Source organism: Equus asinus, chromosome 10 (assembly GCF_041296235.1).
Source record: "Equus asinus isolate D_3611 breed Donkey chromosome 10, EquAss-T2T_v2, whole genome shotgun sequence".
Lineage (NCBI taxonomy): Eukaryota > Metazoa > Chordata > Mammalia > Perissodactyla > Equidae > Equus > Equus asinus.
In genome coordinates this window covers 21033529-21055588 of record NC_091799.1, presented here as the reverse complement: position 1 = coordinate 21055588, position 22060 = coordinate 21033529, and the positions used below count along the sequence as shown (strand labels likewise).

Genomic DNA, 22060 nt, shown 5'->3' with positions numbered 1-22060 from the left:
ACTGCGTAGATCCTGGCTAGCCCATTACCTCCTTCTAACCAGCAAGTCACTTCAGACTGACCCACGTCCAAAGCAGACCCAGGAGATGGGACTCTGCAACTGACTTGTTCATTTAGATTTTCTCTACAGTCACTTTTTATTTCTTAAATCTGTCTTTACCACACACCTGGGTATCGCCCTCGAGTCCCCAAGAGACTCTGGATTGAGCCTGAAGTCTGCGGGCTGGGGGTGGTTGAGATTTATGGGCCAGGCCAGGTCATTGGTCCTTGGAGAAGTGGTGCAGCCAGCCTGCAGGAGGGATTTCCATCAACAGCTGGGTCTGTGGCATGATGCATCCAGCGCAGAGAATGGGCCTGTGGTCTTTAAGAACCTGGCTGGTGCTGAATGTGCCTCGGAGCGGGAAAGTTTTTAATAGGAAGAGATGGAGGGGAAGAGGGAGTCGTGAAAGAATTTGCTTAGCGCCTACTATGTTCCAAGAAGTTTACATCCATGATCTCTTTCGTTCATCACATCCATGTACAGGGAGCCCCCACTGAAAAGATCAGAAACAGGCTAAGGGAAGTCAAGTCACTTGCCTAAGGTTACATTGAAGGTAAATGGCAGAACTTGGATTCAAACCCATTCCTTTCCTAGTTCCTAAAGCCAGGCTCGCACCCACTCTTCCAGGCTGGAGAGAGACCAGGAAGAGCGAGAGGGAGCTACACGCTGGGCCATAAATTGGCCCTAGTTCGCTTGGAGCGAGGATATGCTGGTTGCCCCCCCCACCCCACCCCGGGGAGTCACAGCTCCCGCCGCTCTGGTCTCTCTGGCTCAGCCGGTCCCGGGAGGCCTGCGCGGACGCCCGCAGCCAGCGCGCGGAGCCTGGGCCAAAGGCTGAGCTCGGCGGGAAGCAGCCAAAGGCTCCCGTAGCTCTGCCCCAGGCCTGTCTTCCCCGGCCTCCCCAGTCCGTGCCCGAGGCGGCGGCTCCGGGCCGAAGGGAGACCGGAGTGAGACCTCCTCAAAGCATCCTCTGGCTGCGCCTTCTTAGGATGGAGACGGCTAGGAGAGAGGGTTTAATTTTCCTCCCCTAAGAAATCGCAGGAAACTGTTCGTGGCTTAAAAACTCCAAACCCCGCGCTATCCTTCCTCCCGCCCCCTCGCTCCAGCCTCGCCCACCAGCTCCCACCATCTCGTCGCTCCTCTCCTCCTCTTGCTTCTCCCCTCCCTCTCGGGTCTCCCGCCTTCCCGGAGCACGCGCTGCCAGGGCCTGGGGTGCCGGGCGGCCAATGGCGCGGCGGCAGGACGTGATGTCAGGCGCGGCTGTAGAAAAGGCGCGGACGCTTGGCTGGCGCGGACTGCAGAGCCGGGGCTGGGCTCGGCGCGCTCTTGGAGAGCATTGCGCGCGGCTGGGCCCGCGGCCGGCGGCTCCTCCTCCCACTCTGCTCCTCCTCTTTTTTCTCCTCCTCCTACGCCTCCTCCTCCTTCTCCTCCACCTCCTCCTCCTCCTCTTCCTCCTCCTCCTCTTCAATTCTCCTGGTGGCTCGGCTCGGCTCGCTGGTTTCGGAGAAAACCCTACTCCAGTCGCCGACCCAGCGCCTAAGCGGGTCGCGTTGGGCCGGGGGCGCACCCCAGGGAGGGGAGAGGTCCAGGCAGCTGGGCGACCGCGGGCACCTAGCCGCTCCCGGGTGAGCCTCGACCGCAGCCGTCGCCGCCTCGGGCAGAGTTTGCGCTCCTGCTTTGCGCCCGAGGCGCCGAAGCCGGGCGGGCGATGCCCGCGGCGTGAAAGCGCCCGCGGCGGGCGCCGACCTCTGCCCTCGTCTCCCGCCCCCTCCTGTCCCCCCTTCCCCCCGCCCGGTGCCCTTGTGACCCTGGCTTTGGCGCCGCCGCCCAGGCGCCCCGCGATGTAGCTGCCCCCGCGCCTCGGCGGGAGGCGTCCTGGCCCGCGGGCGCCCGGGGCCCAGAGCCCGGCCTGGGGGCGCAGCCGAGCTCGGGCGGGGCCGGGGCCGCGGTGGCGATGCACCGGGCCCGTTAGCGCCGGGAGCGCCAGGCAGCTGAGACGGGGGGCAAGCCCTCCCGCGGAGGAGCCGCGCCCCCGGCCCCGCCGGTCCCGTCGCGATGCTGTTCCACAGTCTGTCGGGCCCCGAGGTGCACGGGGTCATCGACGAGATGGACCGAAGGGGCAAGAGCGAGGCTCCTGCCATCAGCTCTGCCATCGACCGCGGCGACACGGAGACGGTAGGCGCACGGCTGCGGGGTCGAGAGCCGAAAGCTGGGATAGGGTCGGGTCGGTCTGCGCCTCTACTCTCCGAAGTTTGGGGGCACTTTGGGGAGCGTCCTTCGTGCCGCACGGGACTGGGCGCTGGGGATCCGCGGACAGGATGCAAGGCCCATAGCTCCCGGTTCCGGGGAAACCCGGCTGCTGGGGCGCAGGAGGGAAACAAGTTTGAAACCGAAATTTCAGACCCCAAGGGTGAAAAAGAGCATTTCTCCCGAAGTGGGAGTGAAGTCCCACCCTCGGCCGGGGATGGCTCTCTTCTCACTTCGCGGGCCCTTCGGTCGCCAGCTCCGCGCTCTCCCACCGCTCGGCTCTGGCTGCTGGCGGCGCCGCCTGCAGCGCCCGGTAGGGCGAACCAACCGGGAGCACTGGGGCTCCAGCGGGCTTGGGCCGCTCCCCGCCTCTTGGCAATCGGGGTTCCCTCTCTAGCGCTATTTCAGAGCTCGAAGTCTTCTGGGCAAGCGCTTTTCGTTGATCGTGTCCTGGGCCTCCTGGCCGGCCCGATTTGGCCAGGCCAGGGCTCCGAGTTAGGGCCCGGGCCTGGCTCTGGCAAAAGGAAAGTCCATTCGGATCTCCACACCTGGTTCCGGCAGCCCAGCCCCAAATAGCCAGTTTCTTGCCTCAGACCTCCCCAGGGGCCAGACGAGCAGACGCTGTCCACGCCGGCCCAGAAGTGACCTTTAGAGGCCGAAGAGGTGGGGAGCAGCGTGAAGCTGCCTCTCTCGGAAATCAAGCACAGCAGCCCCACTGCCTCCGGCTTCGCGGCTCTTCTTCCCTGGTTAAACCCTCTCGGCCTGTCAGTTTGGCCGGCTTTAGAAGAGGATTTGAATTGGGCCTGTCCTGCAGCAGAGACTTGGAGGGTGCCTCTGCACCTCACTCACCCTCTCGCAGGACCCAAGAGGGCTGTAGCCGGTGTGGCAGAGGTGGTGGAGGGGCGGAGGTTGCTGTGATCTGCCCTGGCCTAAACCTGTGGTTTAAGGATCCAGAGATAGTGGGGCTGGGGGCCAGGAACTCTGCTGTGTCCTCGGAGAGGAGTCTGTGTGAAGGGTGACTTTTAGTGCTCATCTGACCCCTTTTCCTGGGGCCTACCTCAGTGGCTCCTTTAAGAAATAGTTTGGGGGGAGCTTTTGGAGGGCTTGACTGGAGGAGCCACTGCTGCCCCAGTCCCCAAACACAGTCCGAGCCTTTCTGGGAAAAGGGCAGAGGGGACAGGAAGGGGGAGAAGTAAGGAGGGAGATCTCTCCAGGCCGGCAGCGGGCCTGGGCCTGTGGCCGGCTTGGGCTTGCGTGGGCGGGCCTGGGTTCTGAGCCTCCCGGATTTGGGCCTTTTGGGGTGGAGAAAGCGAGCCGCACACCCTGGCGGCACCCTCTGCGTTTAGGGCTAGCCAGAGCCACGGGGGGAGCTGCGGGTGTCGGTTTCCTCGCGGCGGCGGCGGCGGCGGGGTCGCAGGCTGACGCGGGCGCTGTCGTCTTCCGCCTCCCTCCCTCCGCAGACCATGCCGTCCATCAGCAGTGACCGCGCTGCGCTGTGCGCCGGCTGCGGGGGCAAGATCTCGGACCGCTACTACCTGCTGGCGGTCGACAAGCAGTGGCACATGCGCTGCCTCAAGTGCTGCGAGTGCAAACTCAACCTGGAGTCAGAGCTCACCTGTTTCAGCAAGGATGGAAGCATCTACTGCAAGGAAGACTACTACAGGTAGCCCCCCACCTCGAGACCCATTGGCCCTCGGGACTCCCCGTCTCAGACACAATCTTGCCGGTCTTTTTTCCCTCCAGTCCCAAGGCGGGGTTCCCTACTTAGGTCGCCCCTTCTCCAAACCAGCATGAATTGGGTGACAGCAATTTGGAGGAACTGTTGGAAAAGTCTATCAAGTGTAGGAACCCAGAGAAAAGCAGAAGCTGCTCTCTTCTGAGCTGAGACGGTCAATAAGCTTGGGTTGAGGGTCCTTGCACCCTTCTTCCCTTGAAGTTTCTTGAGTCGACCAGAAGGAACAGAAACAGGCATTCCCCAAACCCAGGCAGCCTGGGCTGCTGTGGAACCAAGTTGGAGGGAGATTTGGGGGATAGGATCGGCTGCATTTCCGAGTCTTTCGTGGAGATGGGAGTGAAAGCTGTCAGGATTAAAAAACTGGAACCATTAACGAGCTCCAAATTCCTTGTTTCTCCTCTCTGGGTTTAGGGTTAGGGTCTGTTTATATTCTCTCTCTCTCTCTCTCTCTCTCTCTCTGTCTCTCTTTCTTTCTCTCTCTGTCTACCTCTCTCCCTGTCTCTGTGTTTCTTCCAAATTACAAAGGTCTGTAGCACTCCCAGATGCTAGTGTGGAGGGTAAGGGTAAAGTTGAGGAAGGGCCAAGTGGGGATTTTCTGCCCCCACTGCCAGGCAAGGGCTTTCCCAGGGCTTGCTAAGGCTCTGGGTAAAACAGAAGCCTTTGTAGGCATGAAAATGGTTAAGGGAACCTATACTTCAGGGTAGGACCGGACTTGGGCCAAAATCTAGTTCCCTTTCCCCCATCCTCCAAGTTAAGACCCTGTTGCCTGTCTTGAGGAGGGGATTTCCCCCAGTGGCAGCAGCGGCACCTGGAGGAGGGATATGGGGGGTACCCAACCGTGTGTCCCCACAGTCCCTCCCTCGATGGTCCCTACAGGCGGTTCTCTGTGCAGCGCTGCGCCCGCTGCCACCTGGGCATCTCGGCCTCGGAGATGGTGATGCGTGCTCGGGACTTGGTTTATCACCTCAACTGCTTCACGTGCACCACGTGTAACAAGATGCTGACCACGGGCGACCACTTCGGCATGAAGGACAGCCTGGTCTACTGCCGCTTGCACTTCGAGGCGCTGCTGCAGGGCGAGTACCCCGCGCACTTCAACCACGCCGACGTGGCGGCAGCCGCAGCCGCAGCTGCTGCGGCCAAGAGCGCAGGGCTGGGCGCAGCCGGGGCCAACCCGCTGGGTCTTCCCTACTACAATGGTGTGGGCACGGTGCAGAAGGGGCGGCCGAGGAAACGCAAGAGCCCCGGTCCCGGGGCGGATCTGGCGGCCTACAATGCTGGTGAGTGCGAGGCGCACCGAGCGCCCCTGTCGGGTTGGGGGAAAGTGCGTGGCGTCGCACGCCGTGAGCAGGAGTGACTCTCAGTGTGATTTATATATATATGCGCACACACATATATATATATATCACTCTGGTTACTCTTGCCCTTAGCTTTCCCAGGCCCTAAGCACCAGACGACCGGGGAGAAGGGACCTTAGCCCCCTGGGCTCCAGCCCGTGCGCCGTGGGCTATAACGGGAGGAGAGGGTCCTTTAGTGTCTTGCAGCCCGGGTGCAGGGCCTCCTCACTGAGAAATTTTTTAGAGGCGGCTTTTTGGTTTGGGCCTTTCCCCCACTTTGCTGGGCAGAAATTTCGAGGATAGAGAAAGCAAGGCAGAGCCGACACCACACAAGTTCTGGGGTACGTGGCTGAGACGGGGACCTAGGGAGATGGATGAGCGGGGCAGGGCGACGAGGGTCCCAAGAGAAAGGGCTTGTGGTGGCCGGGGGCACAGAGCTCGGCCTGGCATGCGGCCCAGTCATGTAAAGTGTCCTGAGGGCGGCAGGCTCGAAACTTGGGCACAGGAGCCTTTTGAGGCAAGGCGGGTCGTTGTGCCTGGAGCGATCCCCCTGCTCCACCAGGTCTGGGTTTTCACCCCCGGCTCCTTCCTCCAAGTTCCGGGCGCCAGCGGGGCGCTGGGATGAGAGCCGCGACCCTCGGAAGCCAGCACCCAGGGATGAGACCAGAGTAGGCCTGGCCTCGCGCCGGGGTTGGGTGGAGGGCTCAGTTCGCATTTCCGGCGTCTTTGAACCCCGGGCCGTTCCGGGAGAGGCTCTGCCTCCTCCCGCGCCCCTCCCCGCTCAGGACAGCTGCGGAGGTTCTGAGGCCCGGCAAATTGAACCGTCAACATCTGCCCGAAGTCTGCACGCCCGGGGAAGGTTTACGACTCCCCGGGCTTCTGAACTACATAGAGTCTATTTGCAATTATTTTCTTTCTTTCGTTTGTGACCGAATCGGATTCGGAGATTTTGTTTTCTTCCTCCTTTTCCCCTTAGTCTGATGCACAAATGGAAACAAAACAAAACAAACACAGGACTTTGCGGAGAGCGTGGCCATGGGGAAGAAGTCAGGGTTGTTTTGATCTTTAAAAATCTGAGCTGGCTGGGGAGGAAAATGGGGGGGGGGGCGGGTGAGGATCCCCTATTCGCTCCAACGAAGTTGCTTGTTGGAAGGTCGTGGGGGCGTGTGTGTCTGTGTGCAGAGCCGGGAGGAAAATGCAGACCCCAGTCTGGTCAATGGGAAAGTGGCTGCAGGCAGGTCTGCGGAGGCGGATTTAAGATATGCTGAAGCCTCTACCAGAGATGTCGCTCTCCAAAACTCCAGTTCCTCATCTCCCACCACCCTGAAAATAGACTAAACTGCGTCCAGACCAGGTCCCCTGAAACAAAGCCACGTCTATTTATGAAGAGGGGTCGGCCTCCAGGAGGAAGCAGCGGGCAAACGCGGCCACAGGGCGCAGGGTGGGTAGGGAGCGGGATTATGTTTTCCCGGGCACACAGGTTCGCAACCAGGTTTGGAACTGAAGGGTAGAAGGTACAGAGATTTATTTGTGCTTTTTGCTGCTCCGTCGCCTTCCCTGGCGAGGCCGCGCCGCACGGAGCGAGGAGATGTGGCTGGAGGCTGAGTTTGGGGACTGGCACCTCTACGAGACATTCCCACTCAGGGAATGCCGTCTCCTCGTTTTCGCTTTGGCTTCTCTCTCTTTTTTTTCCTTTCGGCTCTCTCGGTCCCCTTTTCTCTCTGTCTCTCTCTCTCTGCGTGTGTCTCCCTGTTTCTCTATTCCGGGATCTTCTCTCTCCCGGCGCCTCTCTGGCCTTGGTTCGGGCTTCCCGTACTCGTAGGAACCGCGCACGGCGCGCCAGCGGTGGCTGTGCAGCTCGCTTATTCGGGGCTTCCCGGGACCAGGTTGTGAAAAGGGGGCGCCTCCCTGGCTGCGCCGGGCCCAGCCAGGCCTCCTCAACTCTGGCTTCTGTCCTCAACCCCCCCCCCCGCCCCCCCCCCCCGGGCATCGGCAGGAGAGAAATGGCCGCAGTGTGGACCGTGGGGCGGCTGGGACTGGAAAGAGGGGACTGTGGAGCGTGCGATTGCTGTGAGTCTGTGCGTGTTTCCAACTGTGAGGACAGGAGCTCCCAGCTTGTTTGTGTGAGTGTCTCACACCCAGGGACCCAGTCACACCGACCGCCTGCAAAGGCCATCGCTCTGGGAAGGGACAGTCCGGTGGAGGAGCAGCGGCACCTTAACACCGGGCGGTGGGCTCGGGGAGAGTGGGGAGGGGCCGCCGTCGGTGCGCCGGGCCCTCGGCTTAGGGAAAGGCAGCCAGAGCGCCGCAGGGTCGGAAAGCCCTTCCGGGGCGGGGGCCGAGGCGGCCCTCCTCTGGCCGCCCCTCTGGTCCGAGAGCGCATCCCGGGTCCCGGAGGCGGAACGGAAACCTTCCCCAAACCCCGAGCGGGGCTGCCCGCGGGCCCGGGGCGCAGACCCGGCGGCCGGCGCCAGTGAGGGGCCTGGGCCGCGCACTTTGCGCCGGGTCTGCGCGCCACGGCCGCAGGAGTCCCGCGCGGACCGGCCGGACGCCCGGCCTCCCCCAGCCCCAGCTTTTTGTGTGTGTGTGCCTGGCGGCGTAATTACTGATTTGATTCCAATCCATTATTTAGACAATTGAACCTACAATCTCGTCTTTAGTAAAATGAGGCGAAGTCAGATTTGATTACAGGTTCAGTCCCAGCGACAAGAGCTCGAAACCCGATGGGTTAATAACAGATCACGAGTAAATTATTCATGATTTTACGAGCTCTTTAGCTCCATTGAATCGGCCTAATTGAGAGGAAAAAAAAAAAGAGAGAGAGAGAGAAAGCTCGGTCCTCCCCCTCCCCTCAGCCCCTCGCACCTCCCCGGATCCGATCCTGGGGAATCTCACCCCGGCCGGGCGCTGGGGGCGGGATTGAGGGGCCCGGGGCACCGGCCAACTCTGAGCCCAACGGCCGCTCCCCGCCGCTCTCGCTCCCCCAGCGCAGCCCCTGCCCGGCCGCTGGCCGCTTCGGCCTCCCTACCTCGGTCCTTTCCTGCCCTCCCCTCCTTTTCCCTCTCTCCCCTTTTACCACTGCCCCGCCAGTAAGGCTTTGGAAAAGGCCTCCCCGCAGGGATCTGGTCTCCTTGAGACCCGGGATTCAGTTCCATAACCCAGACCCTCCACCACACATTCCCCCCTATTTCCAGGCCTGGCTGTCCCCTCAGGCTCTCTCTGCGTCTCTCCTGATTTCCTTCTGTCTTTGTAGCTGTCTCTCTCCCGTTCTTCCCATCTCCACTGCTTTCTTTTCCTCTGTCTCTCCTCTCTTTTTTCCTGGCTCTGTCCATCTTTCCTCCCTACCCCCTCGCCTTTTCTCTCTCTTCATTCTCTCTTTCTACCTCTGTCTCTTTCTCTCCTTTCTCTGCTCTTTCTGTCTCTCTCCCCCAAACCACCTCCCCCAATCTAGGCCGCACTCAGGGCACGTCCCTTGGGTGCATGGGGCGCTGGGGTCCCCACGGAGCTCATTAACAGCAGCAAGGCCCAGGCTGGGGCTGGGCAGAGGGATGGGCCCAGAGATCCCCTGTGGGGAAGCCTGCCCCTCCCCCTGGGGAGCTGGGGACTGGGGGCAAGAAGAAGGTCGCTCTGGCAGCAGGGGCAGGGCAGTTTCCATGGATCCCATTTCGAGTCATTCTCTGATCCCCTTTAAATTGCTGGACCCCTTTCTTCACTCTGGGCACTCTTGGTGGGAGTACAGTCCCAGTAGGGGACTTGGGTACCTTAGCGCATGGAAGTCCATTCACTTGCTGACAGCTCCCGGGTTAGGGACAGGACCTGCATCTTGCAGATTCTTACTGCAAGGGACTACTCCCCACCTGGGCACGGGGAGGAGTAGGTCACCAGGAGAGCAGGAATACTTCCGAGGCAGTGTTGCCAGATAAAATGCAGGATGCCCAGTTAAATCTGAATTTGGGATAAACAACAAATAAATTTTTACTGTATGTGTATCCCATGCAGTGTTTGAATTTGAGATAAACAACGAATAATTTCTTAGTATAAGTGTATACTATGCAATATTTGAATTTTAGGTAAACAACAAACGAATTTTTAGTATGGGTATGTCCTGTGCAATATTTGAGACATACTTATACTAAAAAAACAGTTCATTCTTTATCTGAAATTCACATTTAACTGGGCAACCTGTATTTTTATTTGCTTAATCTGGCAGTTTTATTATGGGCATGTGACAGAGCACAAGATATATTCCCAGTTGCCCGCTTTAGGGGGACCGAATTAATCTCCTATGAGGCTTTTCCCAAAGTAAGACCTTATGTGTGGGATGGCTTGGGATGTGACGAGGGGATGTTGGAGAGGGGTCCTCCAAGTCCTGATCAGCTGCCAGGTTGCCAAGCAACTTTCTGAGACCCAAGGTTTCCACCCTTGTCCTCTACTCCCTGTGCCTTCCAGGCATTGGCAGCCAGGCCCCAGCTGGGCCCCTTCTGGATGGGGACGGGCTCCCCAAAGAGTCATGCTTCATCTTTGTCTGCCTTTGCGATGTGGCGGAAAGGAACAGCAAAGACCGCAGTGTTGAATCTAGGCTCAGGAGTTACCAGTGGTGTGGCGGTGTGCACGTGGCTTCATTTCCCGTAGCGTCAGTTTCCTCATCTCTAAAATGGGGTGAATAGCAGTAGCCACCTCTTGAGCTGTAGTGAAGACCCTGTGATGTATGTAAAGCCCAAGGCATCCCCTAGGTGTTGAATCCATGTTAATTTCTTCCTCCCACTTCCTTCCCTTTCTGGTTAGAACTCTGCCACTCTGTGAGATTTCCGCTTAACCTCCCACAACTGCCTCACAGGGCAGTGGTGAGGATTAAAGTACAAAACACAATTTCCTAGGGGTCGGGCTGTACTTTTGGGTGTGGGAACTGATGCCAGTGAAATGAAAGTGAGTGGAGAGATGTCAGTTGGCAACTTCTAGGTGTCTGCCTCAGACACTGGGTGGGGGGAGACCGGAGACAGCCACTCCTCCTTAGGGAGTACAGGGGAAAACAGGAAAACCGTGGGCCCAGGAGTCCCTGCACTGGTGCGTGGGCAATCAAGTGACTTCCCTTTCTGAGCCTCAGTTTCAACATCTGTAAAAAGGGAGAAATAATTCCTGGCTCATAGGGTTATGATGAGGATTCAGTGGAAGCGTGCATGTAAAGCCCTTTAGCACATCTGCAGTCGAATAAGCCATCAACAAGTTCTAGCTGTTGTTATTTTTTATTATTGTAACCTGATGGCTCAGAATGGTTTTGGGATTCTTCTAGAGCTAGGTTTGTATCCAGCATTCCCTAGCTGAGTGACCCTGGGCAGGTGGCTCTCTCTGAGCCTTAAATTCCCCTCTAAATCTCTAAAATGGGGACAATATCTCCATCTTAGCGAGGTGGGGCACATGCAGTGTGGCTCGGAGACTAGAAACATTTGGTGGCGGTGGGGCGGGTGTGGACGAGGCAGTGTGGGGAGGCGGGTCAGGAGGCTCACCTGCCGCCTCTGCGTCCCCTTCCCAGCGCTGAGCTGCAATGAGAACGATGCGGAGCACCTGGACCGCGACCAGCCGTACCCCAGCAGCCAGAAGACGAAGCGCATGCGCACTTCCTTCAAGCACCACCAGCTTCGGACCATGAAGTCTTACTTTGCCATTAACCACAACCCCGACGCCAAGGACTTGAAGCAGCTCGCGCAAAAGACTGGCCTCACCAAGCGGGTCCTCCAGGTCAGCCGGGGCTGGGGCTGAGGGGGTGGGAGCGCCTGGGCCGCCAGGGCCACGGGCGGAACCCCACAGCGGCAGTGGGCCTTGGAAGGAACTTCCGCCCTATGCCTGCCTTTCTCTTTGTTTATCTTTCTCATTTTCCATCTCTTTGGTCTGTCTCTAGCTGTATTTCAATCTTTTTTTCTAATTTTACATCATCTCTCTCTTTCCATTTTTGTCCCTCCATTTTTCTGTTTTGTGTATGTGTATCCCTCAGTCCTCTTTGTCTTCACACTCAGTCTGTTCTCTTTCTTGTAAACAATTCTTAGTTGCTATTTGTTGCTCAAGTGACACTCAAATATGTTCATGCTGTACAAGGTTCACGCTTTTCAGATAAATCCAGAGCCCCGTCTTGGCCCCTCATCCCAGGATGCGGTCCAGAGCAACTGCTGCTGGCCGTTTCCTCCTCTCCTTCTTGCTCTCTTTAGTTTCTCTCTTTCTTTCTGTCTCTCTCTAGATTTTTCTTCTGACTCTTTGTGGTTTCTCAGACTCTCCCAGAAGCAAGGTTTGGTGAGGCGGGGATGTGGGCAGATCCCCTGGGTGGGCCAGGGGGCTCTCCCGGGTCTGCCGGCAGGGAGCTGGAGGAAGTAGACTCGAATCTCTGAAACTGAGCAGAATTGCGCTTATATGTAAGGGAGGATCCGGAGCTTTCATCAGATTTCTGAAGAATCTGTCCATCACCCCAAAGATGTTAGGAACCCCAGTTTAGGGAGTTCCAGGCTCCTGCATGACCCAAACTCGCTGCAGAGCCTTGGGCCACCGCTTCTCAAATCTTCAGCTCCTCCTCTTACTCATTTCATGGTCTTGGGCAAGTCACTTCTCTCCTCTGAGCCTCAGTTTCCTCATATGTGAAATGGACACAAGAAATTATCTAAGCTGTCGGCTTATTGGAAGAAGCGTTGAGCTGATGTAAGTGTCCACCACAGTACCTGACACCTGCTGCTCAGTGGCTGGTAGCCAAGAATGACACTGACTACATTAATCAGTTAACTGATATTAAATAGTATGAACAATTATTCTGGTCTCTGGACTTCAGTTTCTTCATCCTTACAATGACAGGGTGGGAGAATATCTCCCTTTATAGTAAGTTTAACCAATTTATTCCTCAGAACATGTGCTTGTAGGGATAGCAATAGGCATTTTGGAGTAAGAAAATCAAGAGATGAAGCGATCTGACCATGGTCTCATAACAGGAGGGGAGGTTCTGGGATTCAGTCCGGCACAGGCTGACCCGCCCTCCAGCCCCAGGTAGTTGGGTATTGAGGGCCTAGGGGCGGCGACACCGAGGGGATGAGAGTGACGGTGATGGACACGGAAGGCTGCGCAGCCGCCCTAAGTGAGCCTACGAGTCTGGTAGGAAAAAAGAAAAGCATTTTGGGGGTGACGGCGGGGGCAGAATGGGACTGTGACGCGGTCGAGGGTCTGGAGATCTCTGGGGAGCCGGGAGTCCGGGCTGCAAGCCCACCTGGCCTCGTTGCGGACGCCCTTGCGCACCGAGGGGTTGTGGGGCAGCTTCGTCTCGGAGGGCTCGGTGACGTGGCGGAAGGAGGCGATGGCGGCCAATGGGGCGCTGATGCGCCTCCCTGGGCCCGCCCCCCGCCCCTGAGCGCGGCCCCGCCCCTCCCGTTTGGGTCCGTTTTGCCTGTGAGTCCCTCTGGCCTGGGGCGAATAGGGGCCAGAGCGTCGCTGAGCCGGTCGGGGTCTCAGATCCCCCTCGTCAGTTTCCCTGGGACTTTACCTCCTTGGGGTTAGGTCGGGGGACCCTTCTCGGCGTCCCCTCCATTTCTCAGCCCTGGGCGAATTTGGGCCGAGGACCCGCAGTTGCCTGTCTTTTCTCTGGTTAGTAGGACACTTTGATCCTTCCCCTGTGTAGATGCCCTTGTGATGTGTTGGGGTCGGGGGAGGTTCCATGAATCAACTCTAGGAGCAGGCGGGGGCAGGAGCAGGGACTTGAAGTGTCAGGCAGAGCTGTGTTCAGGAAGCCCTGGGTTCGATTCTGCTCGTCTACTCACTGGCCGTGTGTCTCGGACAAATTAATTACCCTCTCTGAGCCATAGCTCTCTCATCTGTAAAGTGGGCACCATTAGGACACACACCTCTCCCAGTGATCCAGATTAAATGAAATAAAGAGTAAGTGCCTGTAGTTGAATCTGAATCTGGAGTGAGGAGCCAGTCTCTGCTGGCCTTGGTGAGGCAGGAGGCTTGGTTACCTGATTTAGGAGCAAATAGGATTTCTAGCATAGTTCTCTCTCATCCTTTCATCTGACCAAATATCAATGGGCACTAGACCCCAGGGACGCAGAGATGAATGAACCACAGTCCTGGCCCTGAAGAAATTCACCTGTCAGGTGTACAGACAGACCCACAATCGGTTTCCCCATAGGGTGATCAGTTGGAAGGGGCTTCTGTGGGAGACCTGGGGAGGGGCCGACTACCCTATGTGTGAGGAAAGATTCACCTGAGGGACCTGGGCAAGCACTCGCCCTGTCCCCTTCCCCGCAGAGTGCTGGGCCGGGGCTCACACCTGCATGCTCCCTCCGCCATGTGGACTCAGAAAAGCCAGGGGTGTGGGGCCCCCTGAGGGAGAGAAGCACCGACAGTTATGGGGTGTCTACTGATCAGTAAATGTCTGAGTGCTCACTGTGTGGCAGGCACTTCGAAAGGCCAGTGAAACACGTTTCCTCACCGAGTCCTCACTATCAGGCGTCGTGACCCGTCCTCCCCCACTGTACAGATGAGAACACTGAGGCCCGGTTGATTTCCACTTGCCCTGAGTCACACTTTGCTAGGAAGTAGCAGAGCTGGGTCCAAATCCAGCTGATCAATGGGCATTGCTTTCTCCTCTGAGCCAGCCCAGCAGTGACTGCCTCTGAGTGTGAGTACCACCAAAGGCCTGTGTGTTGTTGGGGTGGGGGCGGTCACATCCATAAGGCATACCAGACTGCCGTTCGCCCTCCTCCCAGACCTCCGAATCACCTGCACACATCCTTCAGATCCCCTAATAGCACAAGTGCTCGTGATTGTGTGGTAGTTTTCAAAGTATTCTTTTCCCAGCCACTCATCTCCCTTACCTTGATATTTGCCCGCCCATTTTACAGACGAGAAGCTTAAAAACCAGGGAGATGAAGTGATTTGCTCAAGGTTACAGGAGCCGGACATTGGCTGGGAGGGGCTCTCTCCCAGGTGTCCTGACTGCTGATAGGCCGGCTAGGGTGGATGACATGGGAGCAATTTGGGGTGAGGCGGCTGGTGGCGTGGCTTTGGAAGGTAACAGACTGGTTCAAGTCCTGTGTGACTTACCAGTAATGACTTTAACTTCTCCTCTCTGAGCCAGACTCCTTATCTGTGGAATGGAGGTGATAGTAGTCTGTATCTTGAGGATTCCTGAGGATTGAGACAATGAATGGGGAGGCTCCAGCATGATGCCTGCTGGCACAAAATAGGTGCCCATGAAATGGTTCCTTGTTACTTGTCCACACCAGCTTAATGGTACTGGGCCTTGGGTGCCCCCTGCAGGTTGTGGTCCACCTCAGAGAGAGTCTGCATGGCAGGCGCAGGTTGAGGTTGAGGCTCTGTTCCCAGAGGTGGAGGATATAGGATGTGTGTGTGTGTGTGTGTGTGTGTGTGTGTGTGGAGGGGGTTCTAGGCTGTTACTGAATCTGTAATGCATAAGCACCACCGTGGTAGGCTTGGCATGCAGGATTCCTGCTGGAATTTGGAATTAGCTGATGTGAGGTCCAGACTCAGCTCTCCCACTTGCTCTGAGTGATCTTGAGCGAGTGACTTAACCTCTCTGAGCCTTAGTGGCCTCAGCTATAAAATGGGGATGATAATAACACTTCAGTAGGTGGTTGCAAGGAGTAGAGGAGGTGACATAAAGTGTAATTTATAAAGTGTATATTAGGGACTCACTGCGCATGAATTTCACACACACATTTACACAGCAGGCTTCAGTCTACCAACCTCTTTTGCACCCATTTAAAAAATTTAATTATTTTCATTTTGCAGATGAGGAAACTGAGGTTCAGAGAGACTAGGACCCTTGCCCTGAGTCTCGAGCTAGTAAGTGAAGAGGCCAGGAGTCAAGCCCAGATTGGTCTGATTGCATAGCTCTTCCCCACATAGCGCAGCGTGGGGATTGTGATTCCTGCCCCCCCCACCCCCCCATCTAGCTGCAGAATGCAGCATTGCAGGTGGGAGAGAGGGGACGCCGTGGGTCATAGATGGCATGTCTTGGTAGGAAAGCAGGAATCCTGTTGTAAAGCCCTAAGGGCATGAAAAATGCTTACAGTTCTCAGCAGCAGCAGCGTGACAGCCACAATGCTCATTTGCCTTCAGCAGGGAAGGTGACCAGGAGACACAGTGGCCCCTTGGACCCAGGTCTATTAAGACACTGAGCTTTGCAGATGCTTGGAGACTCCCCCTCAGGACACGATGCCCCTCCGCGTTGCCTCTCTCCCTTCCTGGGGAAGGATCAGGAAGGCAGCCTATCAGGATGCCCTGCACTCGGGGAGGGAGTTGTGCGCAGATTGGTTTGGATGGGTGACATCTCCTTAGGGGTTCCTGGTGTGACTTTGAAAGAAAATATATTTTAACCGTCAACAGTTTAAAGACATTCTTCATGATGTTTTTAAACACCGTGATGTTTTTAAGTCATCATCAAGAAGTAAGCATCTTCACGACAACTAGTGATCGTCATTAACCTGTGTGAGAACTCAGGAACTGAGGACACTGGATTTCCTCTGTCCGCTCACTTCTTCCTCCGACGCACTGGCCTTTGGCCGTGTGCTGGGCGGGGCGTGAGGCACCGAGGACTCAGTGGTCACCCAGACAGTGAACGGGCCCGTGGAAACGAACGATCCAGAAGGGAGACAGATGGGCAATAAGATGTTGTATAAATAACTAAAATGGCGATAAGATTCATGTCTGTATTTTTCTGTATATTTGAAATATCTCATAATAAAAGTATCTTTTAACTGATTCTGAGTCCAAATAAGTTTGGGAAATGGTAAAGATTGGTGTCTTTTTCTTGGCGATCAGAGTAAGTTAGCATTAATATAGGCACTGAGAAATCCTGAAGAGATTCAGATTTTTCTGATCTAACATTTCCCAAATTTATTTGGCCACAGAACCCTTATTTGACTCTTGACAAAAATAAAATAGAAGTGCCAGAAAGGAAAAACACGGGAGTGAAATGAGAGCAGATAATACAGGGACCTGACCTGGTGAAGGAGGCAGTCAGGAGTGGCTTCCCTGAGGAGGTGAGGTTTAAGTTAGGGCCAGTCACATCAGTTCTTTGAGCCTCAGCTTCCCCACCTGTGAAATGGGGGAGAGTGAGCATTGTTCTGTCATTTGCACAGGCTCTGGGGACTTTCTGACCTAGGCCTCAATGGTTGAGGCTGGATGGAGTTTCATAGATGATTTGGCCCAAATCTCCCATTTTAGAAGATAGGGAACTCTTAGAAGCCCAGAGAAGTAGAGTGACTTGTCCAAGGCCCCACAGCAAAGCAGTTGTAGTCCTGGAGCTGGAACCAAGGGTTCAAGATGTCCAGTCCAGGGCTTGTTGATTTTGGTTCTTTGAAAAAACTTTTTAACAAGTTTATAAAATAATAGAACCACCATACAGATAGGTTAGAAAAATAGGGGAAAAAAATCACCCATATAAAAGCACAGAAAGCAGTACCCCAGGTGTGCAATGGAGAGGTTAAGTGGTGGGTGAGGGCTGGGATTCACGTCTCAGCTCGACTTCTTTGGCTGGGCTCTGTGCCTCAGTCTCCTCACCTGGCAATGAGTTAGTGCTTACCTTGTCGGAGTTAATAGTGTGAAATGCGTAGAACTTTACTTAGAGGGTGTCTGGCACTTAATGAATGAATACTATTCATCACTCTTATCTTTGTTATGAAGTTGCAATACCAGAGGACATCATTTTTTAATTTTTTTCCTCACATAACATCGGTCACATTTCCTTTGTGATGTGTAGGATGGTTGTTGTGACTTGCGCTCACCCCATCTGATGAGACACTTTGGATGCAGCCATTAGTTTGATGTTGTAAAAGAATGCCATGAGGGACATCTTTGGGCAGGAAGCTTTGTCTGGTTTCCGTAGCGACCCGTGAGAGGATTTGCGAGGCGAAGTGGGTTTCCCACTGGTCCTCCTGGCCTCTTTGATGAAAGGATTCTGGGGAAGTTGGGGCTGTAGGCAAAACACAGCCTGCAGGGCCACTTGGTGCCTGAGGAGAGAGCATGTGGCAATGTGGGCCTCCTCACCCACCCAGGACTTATCGAGGCTCCCCTGGGCACCAGGCTAAGGTGCTCCCCTCAGAGGAAGAGAGAGGGCCGTGGGTTTAAGAAGATGGGTGGGAAGAGCAGATCATCCTTCCTTCCTTTGGCAGTTGCCCTAGAACCCCAGCCCGTCAGAAAGCAAAGAGGCCACAGAGATGGTGTGACATCACGTGGTATGGCCCAACCCTCTTGTACAGGTGGGGAAACTGAGGCAAGCCCAGAGGTAGTGGGCCAGCACAGGGTTACTTGGCTGGTCAGTGGCAGAACCAGAACTGAAGGCTGCGTCCAGTGCTCTTTCTGCGGCATCACAGCTGCTTCTGTGTTTATTCGCTCACTCAGGCATTCATTCATTCATTCGCTTGCTGACTCAGGAGTGTGTGTTAAGGAGAGCATGGACCTTTTATGGCAGATAATCCTGGGTTCCTGGATTTCAGTCTCAGCTTGGCCTCTGTGTGACCTTGGGCAAGTGACTTCACCCCTCTGAGCCTCTCTGGTCTTAAATCTATAAAATGGGGCTAATTATAGTACCCCCCGACTTGGCTTATCACAGACATGGCCTGTGACTGCACGTTAGAGTGTGGCATGCATGAGGTCTGACACATAGCAAGGGGTCCATAAATGTTATCTGTTATGATTACTATTATCTCAATGCATATGACAGATTCTGAATCTTTGCCAGTCTCTGTGCCATGTCCCTGGGACATGAACATGACTTAGGTTCCCTGCCTCAACAACCTCTTGGAAGGGGACTTTCTGAAATACCTGGGAGAGAATTCTGGTGAAGCCCCGCTTAAGGTGAACAATAGCTCCAACACAAAACCCCACAGCAGCCTGGCTTTTAGTCGAGTTGATTTTCATCCATCAGATTCCCAGCGCCTCACATCCAGCAAAGCAGAGAAGGCAGTTGTAGAAGATGGTGTCATTGTTTACAAACCACTGTTAGGGGCAACGCCGGAGAAATAGCAAACAGCCGGCAGCTAACTGGTTCCAGCCCTTCCCGAGGGCTCGGAGCCCCAGGCCGCTGAGCAGTGCACCACCCCTGGGCTCCCCACTCCTGCTACTACTTGCAGAGTCAGACACACGAGATGCTCCAGGATCACACAAACTCAGGCCCAGACAGTGGCAAAGGTGGCACCAAGGCTCCAGCCTTCCTGATCCGACCTGCCATGAGACTTTGGGGAAGTCACGTCCTCTCTCTGAGGGCTTTCTCCATCCGTTTTCTCCCTGGGCCATACGGACACAGAGTCTCACTCTTGCAGATTTCTGCAGGCTGGGCAGGGAAAGACCCTCTACTCCAAGAAGAGCACGCTGAGGGTGGTCTTAGAAGCACTGGACTTATTTGCTCTAGAAGGGGCGATGAGCTTGCTTTGGGCAGAAGGCCAGGGAAAATGCCTCCTTCCTGGGAAGATCCAGGGAGCCGGACAGAGAGTTTGTTTCCTCACTTCGCAGGGTCCGAGTCTCCCTCCTCTCCCCAGGATCCTCTCGGCTCTGCTTTTTAATTGAGGCCAAATTGTGTTAGGCCACCAAAAAGGCGTGTTTGAGGCCTCAGGCCCCTGTAGCTGGGGTGGTTCCCGGGGGAGGGTGGGGCCGCGAGTCGGCCCTTCCCACCCGTCTGAGACACTGAGAAGACAGGCAGATGCAGGCACATCTGGAAGTATGCAACTGGACACCCCAGAATCTGTACAATTCCCCGCGGCCCTCTGTTTTATGGGGAGGCTTCTGGCGGGTGTTTTCCTCACGCAAAGGGAAGTGAAGGGGCCCAGGCTTTCAGGCTTTTTTCTTTGGGAAATACAAGCCCCCAATGCCCCAACCCCGCCCAGTGGCCTGGATTTCCTAGGCCTCTCCCAAAGTACTTCGAGGACCTTGGGTACAGCTGGATGTGTCTGTGCATTTAGACGGGTGGGCACACTTGGGGGCGGGGGGCTCGTGTGCAAAGGTACAGGTGTGGATGTGTGTGTGTCTGCACCCAAGGAAAAATGAATGGAGACTCTTATTCTCTCGCTCTGGTGTTCTTTTCATACCAAGCTCAGTTCTAACTGTGCAACTCACCCCACCGCCCTCATAAACCCTACTGGGCTGGGGCAGGTCGGGAGGGGGAATCTGCAGGCCACAGCCTCCTTGGCCTTGGTTTACCTCGGCAGCTGTTTCCCTTCTGCCCACCCCACCCTGAGACCTGAAACTGGGACTCCAGGATACCTGGGTGGCTCCTCCAGCTGATGGTGGTGGGGAGTCGGATCTGTGTCTTTTTCTTCCTCTTAGTAACTCTTGATGGACTGGTTCCTATGTGTTCTTTACACCAGTCTAATATTTCCCAGGCTTACTGACCATGAAACACTTTAAAAATTGTACGCACATGAACTTGTGGGATCTATTGTCTGCTTAAAGGCGACTGCCGAAAAACCCGAATCTCTCAAGCATTGTGAAAAGTGATCAAGATTTGGTTTGTGCAGATCTTCCAGAACAGCCTTGTCCAGTAGAAATGCAACATGAGGGCCGGGCCAGTGGCGCGGCGGTTAAGTCCACACATTCCACTTCTCAGTGGCCCGGGGTTCGCCGGTTTGGATCCCGGGTGCAGACATGGCACCACTTGGCACGCTATGCTGTGGTAGGCGTCCCACATATAAAGTAGAGGAAGATGGGCACGGGTGTTAGCTCAGGGCCAGGCTTTCTCAGGAAAAAAGAGGAGGACTGGCAGTAGTTAGCTCAGGGCTAAAAAAAAAAAAAAAAAGAAATGCAACGTGAGCCACATATGTAATTTTACATTTAAATTTTTCTAGTAGCCACATTAGAAAAGCAAAAAGATTAATTTTAAATTAATCTTAATTTAAGATAAAATTAATTTTAAATTTAATTTTATGTTTTGTTTAGCCAAATATATCCAAAATATCATCACTTCAACATGTAACCAGTATAAAAATTATAATTGAGATATTCTACCTTCTTTCTTTTCGTACTGCCTTCAAATCTGTTGTGTGTTTTCACTTACGGACTAGTCACACTTCAAGTGCCCAGTAGCCACATGTGGGTAGTGGCTATGATATTGGAAAGTATAGGTCAGCTCTGGAACCCTACAGAAAAGGAAACCCAGCAATAGCCAATTAAAGAAAAGGAAAATTTAAATTTATTAAGAATAAAATCTTGCCAGCCCGACTTTCTATTTCCCCCCTCTGCCTAAGACGGATGAGCATCTCTGAGTTGAACAGCGCGGGTAGGGAGGTGGCGGTGGGAGGAGCGGCGGTGGGGATGGATGCTCTGCTCTTCCCCCCGCATCCCCGCCTGCGGTCCCCTAACCAGCCCTTGCTCTCGCCCCGCCGCAGGTCTGGTTTCAGAACGCCAGGGCCAAGTTCAGGCGCAACCTCTTACGGCAGGAAAACACGGGCGTGGACAAGTCGACCGAGGCGGCACTGCAGACGGGGACGCCATCGGGGCCAGCCTCGGAGCTCTCCAACGCCTCGCTCAGCCCCTCCACCACGCCCACCACCCTCACAGACTTGACTAGCCCCACCCTGCCGACTGTGACGTCCGTCTTAACTTCTGTGCCTGGCAACCTGGAGGGCCACGAGTCTCACAGCCCCTCACAAACGACTCTGACCAATCTTTTCTAATGACTCGCGGCCCCCACCCCCCGACCCCACCCCACAATTTCTTTAAAAAAGAAATTATCTTTAGTTGAATTCCAAGTGTATTTTAAAATAGAGGCTTTGAGCAACTAACTAACCACATTTTAGGATCTCGCCTGGAAACAGAGGAAGAAAATAATTGGGCGCCCGGCTAACGCAGCGGTGTGGACAGAGGAATTACTTGGAAGATCTATCTGCAACACAACATTTGTGTCACTGTACAGTTTTGTGGACTGAGCGAGGAAAAAAACAACGAATAATTTAAGTTGGCTAGAGCTTCTGTATTTTCAAAGACTGCCACGTGCCTTAGGAATACTGTTTTATCTCCATACTTTGGATGACTTGTTCATTTTTCTCTCCCTCTTTTTCTCTCTGTATATTTATGACCAGAGCAAAAATGTAAAAAAAAAAAAAAAAAAAGTTTGTTACTTTGAATAGTCCTAAAAAGAAAAAAAAAAAAAAAGAAAAAATCAAACCCCCTCCAACGGTCGCTTTGTTGTTTTAGAATTTTAAGGTGGAAGTCTGTTCGAATATCAGAATTTGTAAAAATCTAACCAGTAATAAAACCACTTATTGAAACTAGTTGGTGCCATTGGTGTTTAGCTGGGTGTGAAATTGACAGGACTTAAGAGGTCTTACTGAAGCCCACAGATAGATTCCAGAGTCTTGCCTTATTTATCTATAATATTTACTTATAATAATTTATAAATATCTGTTTATAATATTTGTGGGATCCTCCTTCTGTGCCAGGAGTTAGGCTGCTTGTCGAGATCCAGAGATGGAGTAGGTACAGTCCTTACCCCCAGGGAATTTAGAGTGGAGGCAGAAACAGACAAGAGATCATCTCAATATGTGTGATGTTGCTAAGTGGAGGGTATGTAAACAAAATACCATTAATTCGTTCATTTGTTCTTTGAAACATTAAATAAGCACACCCTACTGGATACTTGCAATATAGAGGTCAAAGGCCATCACACCTGTCTTTTCTGCTCTTCTCTGGGCTGGAAAGGTGTGTCGGGCAATGAGAG

At 54.6% G+C, this 22060-nt stretch overlaps 1 protein-coding gene across 2 annotated transcripts in view; it reads left to right on the top strand.

Moving 5' to 3' along the window:
* The window catches only part of LHX2 (LIM homeobox 2), a 32327-nt gene extending 10713 nt beyond the window's left edge, over window positions 1-21614 (top strand). Inside the window, exons 1-5 of one of the 2 annotated variants that reach the window (XM_014840629.3) lie at window positions 2080-2214; window positions 3747-3949; window positions 4898-5301; window positions 10889-11094; window positions 20730-21614. In XM_014840629.3, the coding sequence (XP_014696115.1) occupies window positions 2095-2214; window positions 3747-3949; window positions 4898-5301; window positions 10889-11094; window positions 20730-21017 (1221 nt within the window). In that variant the 5' untranslated portion in view covers window positions 2080-2094 and the 3' untranslated portion in view covers window positions 21018-21614. Of the gene's footprint in view, window positions 1-2079; window positions 2215-3746; window positions 3950-4897; window positions 5302-10888; window positions 11095-20729 lie in introns of those variants that run through there. The other variant, XM_070518778.1, reaches the window with a different exon arrangement.
* Window positions 21615-22060: the final 446 nt, after the last annotated feature.